Source organism: Triticum aestivum, chromosome 7B, assembly GCF_018294505.1.
Source record: "Triticum aestivum cultivar Chinese Spring chromosome 7B, IWGSC CS RefSeq v2.1, whole genome shotgun sequence".
NCBI lineage: Eukaryota > Viridiplantae > Streptophyta > Magnoliopsida > Poales > Poaceae > Triticum > Triticum aestivum.
Genome location: NC_057813.1, coordinates 523,046,205 through 523,052,702, shown reverse-complemented (window position 1 = coordinate 523,052,702; position 6,498 = coordinate 523,046,205). Strand labels below are relative to the sequence as shown.

The 6,498-nt window shown below is 59.4% G+C and overlaps 2 protein-coding genes across 2 annotated transcripts; one reads left to right on the top strand and one right to left on the bottom strand.

Moving 5' to 3' along the window:
• The first annotated feature begins 2,211 nt into the window (after positions 1 to 2,211).
• Positions 2,212 to 2,787, top strand: LOC123162893 (ethylene-responsive transcription factor 2-like). Its single transcript, XM_044580648.1, has one exon. The coding sequence runs from the start codon at positions 2,212 to 2,214 to the stop codon at positions 2,785 to 2,787; it is 576 nt and encodes a 191-aa protein (XP_044436583.1).
• A 339-nt stretch (positions 2,788 to 3,126) lies between these two features.
• Positions 3,127 to 6,203, bottom strand: LOC123163145 (uncharacterized). The gene has a single exon (XM_044580904.1). The coding sequence runs from the start codon at positions 5,896 to 5,898 to the stop codon at positions 3,214 to 3,216; it is 2,685 nt and encodes an 894-aa protein (XP_044436839.1). The 5' UTR covers positions 5,899 to 6,203; the 3' UTR covers positions 3,127 to 3,213.
• Between the last annotated feature and the right edge of the window lie 295 nt (positions 6,204 to 6,498).

Genomic DNA, 6,498 nt, shown 5'->3' with positions numbered 1-6,498 from the left:
AAAGTAGATACGTTGGAGACGCATCAAGCCCCTGGACTTGTCCATAGAGAGAGTCGCCGCGAAGGAGAGGAGGAGGGGAGGGGGAGGATTGGATTTGACTAGACGGCAAATGGGGGCACTGTGTCTACGCAAGTCAGCGGCGGAAGCCGGAAACCCTAGCAAGGGGGGAGCGGAACCGCGAGGGGCCCATAAATAGCCAAACCGAGCCAAACCCACTTGGGCCTGGCGGGCCACCTGGGCTGGGGAGGGGGGAAGGATACAGGCAAGCGGGAGCCGCACCGAGCCCACAAGAGGAAGGGTGAATCATCAACTAACAACAAAACAGGACGAGTGGGCTGGATAGCCAGATTAGGACCAGGAGGCCCAACAGGCCCAGCGGCCAGCCCACCACGTGACCCACTAGTCAGTGGGTGGGAGACCAGATCTAGGACAGGCGCCGCCGTCTCCACGACGCATCCAGACGCCGCCGCCGCCGGAGACAACGAACCAGAGGCAGAGGGAGGGGAGGAAGGGCAAACCACACCCGGAGCGGCACCTAGGATACCAGATCGGGGCGAGGCAAGGGAAAACTTACCAGACTTGCGACGACGGCGAGAGACCCGAACCCAGCCAGCGCCAGACGACGGGGACGGCACCGGCCGGCTCCGGCCCCCAGGCGCAAACTTGCGAGAGCGGGGCGCAATGGAGGGAGAGGAGGCCCGCACAGGAAGGACCGGCGAGGGCGAGCACAAGGCTGCCTCGTCCGACGAGCAATCCTCATCGTAGTCGAGGGTCCAAAAGCGAGAGCCAAACGATGCCGGGGGGAACAGAGCCCGCGGCACCGGCGAGCGGACCGAGGGAGAGGAACCAGCCTTGGGGGAGGGGGACAGACCAGGGCCCGGGACGCCAGCGGAGGAGCAAGGGACGGCGGCGAAGGGACAGGGGAGGGGGGAGAGAGGAGCGGGAGGGAGAGAGAGGAGAGCCATCGCATAGCAGGAATCCCGGGGAGAAGGCTTTACTGCAATCCAAACTGGATCAAAGGTAATTAGATAGTTGCAACAACACTACGAGGTGGCGTTGTCGGTTGAGTGCAACACACAGTGGTGGGAAAGCACCAGTGGAAAGCGAGGGCACCACAGGGCAGCAGGCCCGGCCAGAAATCCCTAGCCAGCTCAGCCGAAAAAGCTACTAGGGTTCATCGTCCACAACTTGGTCATTAGGGGAACTTTTTCATTTCGCTCATTTTGGGTTGAAGGAGCACAAAGGGGTATTATAGTCATTTGCTTTGTGTGTATATTACAAAAACCAATTGAAAGTATTGTGTTTGAGTGAAAAGGGTGAATTCTCAAACTTCCAATGTAAGTTGCGGAAAAAAGAAAATTACAAATAAATGAGTGAAAAATCATCCGGTCCAAAGTAAGTCGGGGCAAAAAAATGGGAGTACATAGAATTCATCTAGATGAGATATAATTTGGTCTCATTCACTTTGAAAACAAGAACAGATACAACCCACGTCAGCACACACGCATCTTATAGCATCACATCCAATGGCTATAAGAGCATCTCCAATAGATGGTCCAAATGTAAAAGTAACTAACTTTTGGACCGTCTGAGGCAAAAAATGCAGCTCCAACAGACGGTCCATATGTAAAAAAAAATTGGACCACGGCCTCCTCATGATGTAAAATGCAACACCTCGTGGTGCAAATATACATCACGAGATGCATCTGGTCCAAAACCAGCCGCCGCCCGCGAATGCCCAACCGCCGCTTCATTTCCTTTCCCGCCCGCCCGCTCGCGACCTCCCGCCGTCCGCCGTCACCCCGCCGCCGCCCCGCCACACACCGCCAGCATCAGATCTGGCCCCGCCCCGCCGCCCGCCCCTGTTTCCACGCCACCCCGCCACCCTCCCGCCGCAGATCCGATCCGTCCCGTGCTTCGCCGCCTCGTCCACCACCGTAGCTCCGCCCGGCCCCGGCCCGCCCGCCGTAGCTCCAACCCGCCCCGTGCGTCGCCGCCTCGTCCGCCCGCTCCGTCCGCCGTCCCTCAGCTCCGCCCCGTCCGGCGCCGTTCGCCACCGCCCTGCAGCTCTGCCTCGCCCGGCTCCGTCTGCCACCGCTCCGCAGCCTCGCCCCGCTCCGTCTGTCGCCCCTCAGCTCTGCCCCGCCCTGCTCCGTCCGCCACTGCTCTGGCCGGACGCCGCCGCCGCTCCACCGCTCTCACCGCTCTCCGATGGCGCCGAAGAAGACGCCGAAGGGCAAGTCCGGCTTCTTTGGCGTGAGGCAGAAGCCCTCCGGTAACTGGGGAGTGGAGTTCTCCGATGCCGGGAGGCGTTGGTGGATCGGCACGTACCCCTCCGCCCACGAGGCCGCGTGTGCCTACGACGTGGCGGTGTGGCGTGCCGGGAGGCCTCGGGTGCACCTCAACTTCCCAGAGATCGAGAGTCGGGTGGAAACGGAGATGCTTGTGCCGCAGGGCATCAAGATGAAGGAGATCACGACGAAGAAGAAGACGACGAAGAAGCCGTCGGTTGTCGTCAATGCCGACGAGACCGACGAGGAGGCGATGGCGAGGTTTGCTCGGGAGCATCCGGTGTACGTCCAGGCCGAGCTGGAGCACTACTGGAAGCGTGAGGCGGAGCAGAAGAAGAAGGAGGACGAGGCCGGTCCCTCGACGGTGATCCCCATCGAGTCCTCTTCCGAGGAGGACTGGGCAGACTTCTCGGAGGAGGAGGAGGAGGAGGGGTGCGACGACCCGGAGAAGGACGAGTTCTGGGAGCAGTTCCGCAGCTCCGACGATGAGGAGTAGTTTATCTATTAGTTTGAATAAGTAGTAGTTGAAGTTCATGTATGAAACTATGTTGAATTTGATGTTTGAACTATGTTGAATGGACTAGTAGTTTGTCGTTTTAAGAAATTTACATCTTCATTTTGAACTATCTATTGGAGTTGCTCTTTTGGACAATCAATTTGGATCATCTGTTGGAGTTGAGCTTTTTTCGGAGCTCCAAAACGCATTTTTTTGCGGTCCAAATTTTACATCTTTGATTTTGGACCGCCAAATTTTGGACCATCTATTGAAGATGCTCTAAAAGGTGAATGAGACAAAATTATATCTCATCTACTCCTAGATGAGTTCTAGCAAAACTGAAAAAAAATATCAAATTTCCCCTCAAAGCACGATGCCACATGCTACACGTTACCCAATCCACCACAAGCCAAACACATACTCAAGTTAGATGCGAGAGACCATCTCATACCCACCTGATCTCTTCCTCTGCCAAGGAAGCGAGGCGCCGGCTCCAAGCCGTTGCTGGAAGAACAAGAGGGACGCCAGCAACGCCGCTCCGCACAATATAACCACATCCCACGCGACGCCAAAGAGATCGCCGCGAGGGCTCGCGTATATGTCAGAGGGGCTCATACTCGGCACGTAGACCCGCCTCCTGACCACATCATACACGTGAGGCGCCACGCGGATCAGGGTGCCACCCATGTAAAACCACCGCGAAATCGCTCGGACTTTGGAGCCTGACAAGGACTCGTTCAGGATGACCTGAGGGAGCAGGAAGCCGTCCAGCATCAGCCCCGCGTACCACACGACGTCGTCCCACGGCATGGCCGCCTCTCCACCGATGTGGCCCTCCCTTGAGGTGCGGATGTTGATCGCGTGGACGGCCGCGGCCATGACTCCTCCCAGCAGGTACAGCGGCAGGCACACCTTCAGCACAGCCCTCTCCGAGACGGACGTCGTTGCGGGCTCGCTCTGGCCGGCGGCCGGTCTCAGCCGACCAGCCAGCGCCAGGTGAAGAAGGCGCAGATGCAGCACGAAGGCGACCAGCGCAGGCACACTCATCATCACCTGATTCAGCTCGAGCCAGCCGCTCGTCGAGTCAAGAAAGTACTGGCTCCTCCTGCTCATGAAGATGACCTCGAAGCTGAGCACCAGAGGGGCAAGGTGCCCCAGGGCGAGGACGGCGAGCATGGTGATCGACGTCGCCGCAGCGGCCTCGGGGTTCTTCTTGGCGTGCAGGATCTGCAGGGCGGCGAAGATGCACGACAGCATCGTGGAGGCCACGAGCATGATGCTCTCCATGTCCATCCTCGATACCGCCTCCGACAGTTGCTCTGTGTACATCCCGTACAAGGTGATGTTCATCGTCTCGAAGAAGAGACGGTCGGACCTGTCTCTGAGGCTGCTGATCGCTCCGCCGCCCCCGAGCCCCTCGAGGTCGAGGGAGGCGAACTGCACGGTGACCAGTATCTGGCAGTCCGTCGAGCCGTTGCGCCGTTGACAGCCAGCCATGCTCAGGATGCCCCTCTTGGGATCATACACACCCTCTGCTGAGATCGAGATTCGCCGTTCTTCCTCCGGCCTGTAGGAGTAGGACATATTCTTAGTTGGACGGACCCAATTGTCTGCTGCAGCATCACAGTGTAGATCGTAGCTGATTCTCAGTAGATCGTGCTCCGTGTCACCCACCGCAGATCCGGGGAGGGAATCGTCGGCGGACAACCCATCCTCGTTTACAATCACCGAACCAATCGCGACCGGGTAAGCTTCTCCCCGCCTCCCCGTGTTTGCCACGAAGAAATGGAGCCTGAAGTCATGGTAAGCAGAGTTGCTCGGGACCGGGAACGATCCTCTGATCTTCTCCTTGTTGATCTTCAGATAATGCTTCTTGGCCACATCAAGCATCGTGTCGTTGTAGCTGTACCTCACGTCCGAGAGGTTTCTTCTGCGGTCGTGGATGCTGAAGGCCGACATCACGTCGGTCCTCCCATGAGCCGGGTTCCGGAGCGCGCCGGCCACGACGCTCCGCTCGAGGATCGTCCACTCGGCCGGGAGCCAGAAGCTCAGCTCGATCCCGCACTCCCGCACCGCCAGAGTTGACGGCGTTGGCACGGAGCGCGACACCCGGCATGCTCTGAGGCAGAGCATGTCCCGAGCCGAGTCCCAGTGCCCGTCGGCCACGACCGCCTCCTCGTCCACCAGGAATTCAAGCCGACGCCCCTCGTCCCCGGTGTCGTTGGAGAACACCACGTACGCGCGCACGGCGCCGTCCGGCGTGCACTTCATCCTGTTGACGTGCATCCGCGGAAGCTTGGCCGGGGAGCCGCCGTGCTGATCCTGCAACCTGTACGAGGTCACGAGCCGCTCTTTCAGGTCGTCGCACACGAAGCTGCCGCCGTCGAGCTCCTGGGGCGAGCCCCTGGCCGGCCGCACCGGTGGGCTGCAGGTGGGGCGCTCGCCGTACTCGTAGTCGTCGCCTTCGGCGTACGCGAGCAGCTGGATGGCCCCGAAGCCGGAGGAGCCATCTAAACTGCCGTCCACGAAGGGATCGGCGAGGCTGGGAGGACTGGGGACGCGGAGGTGGAGGGCGACGTCCGCGTACTGCTTCACAGATCCGTCGGCGGCGGGTTCAGTGCCCGTCCCGACCATGCAGAGCTGGAGAGAGGCGGAGGAGTAGTAACCGTCGAGGACGAAAGAGATATACGCGGGGATGGTGTAATTACCGCGGTTTCCATGGCTCCGGTGGTACTCTCCGAAGCGGGGGCCGGCGAGGGTGAGGGTGGCGGTGAGGTGGAGGAGAGCCGGGTCGGTGGTGCGGACGGCGCGGTCGGGGAACAGGGAAAATGAGCGGTAGCTGCCGTGGAGGTGATCGTCGGGGGAGAAGAGGCTGCCCTCGCCGCCGGAGAAGTAGCCGTCGTATATCTGGAAGGAGCGGGCGAGCGAAAGGGCGTCGTCGGCGTCGGTGTGGCGGTCCGGAGCGGGTGCCGGAGTGGGGCAGATGGAGGAGTAGGAGCGGGTGGAAACAGCGGCGGAGAAGGTGGCGGTGGACAGAAGGAGAAGCAAGATGAGGTGGCGAGTGGACAGGCTAGGATTCTTCAGTGGTGGTGGTGGTGGTGGTGGCGCCATCTTTGGTAGACGGAGCTGGTTAGCCGGGGAGGAAGGAGGTCACTCATATCGCGTTTATATTCACTCCAGTGTTTACTAGTGGCTGCTGCTGTTGCAAGATGGAACGTGGAATGGCTTGACTTTCCGATCTGAATCCTCTGATGGCTGTCTGATGATCTGATCTGATCGTGTCCTGAATCCTGAATCCTGATGAGTTCCCGTGCTCGAGGTCAACCCTTTCCGTCTTCATTGACCGAACATGTGGACTGATGGTGCCAACCAACAACGCGTCCCAACTCCCACGTCCAGACATAGTAGTGCATTTTGTAGACGAGATGACTAGATGCCCTGTCACTGGGTGATCCTGGACAAGCTTTGTCAGCATTCAGCAACGCCGTCGGAGTTGCAGCCGCAGGTCTGTCGTCGGAGCAACAAATGGACTTGGGAGGCGGAGCCCGTCTCCTGGTGACCCAAGACCGTCCGTCCGTCCGTCCATCTTTGGTGATTCCATCCGACGGCGGGCGTATTATCAGCTTGCTGTCTCTGCAATACCTACTCATGATTTTGCTGGTTTTCTTCATCTCTGTTGAAGACGAAGCTCGCATTTGAGAGAGCTTGCAA

Bases quoted from the DNA above. Each gene is read 5' to 3' on its own strand.
- LOC123163145 (XM_044580904.1), bottom strand. From the start codon at position 5,898: ATGGCGCCACCACCACCACCACCACCACTGAAGAATCCTAGCCTGTCC.
- LOC123162893 (XM_044580648.1), top strand. From the start codon at position 2,212: ATGGCGCCGAAGAAGACGCCGAAGGGCAAGTCCGGCTTCTTTGGCGTG.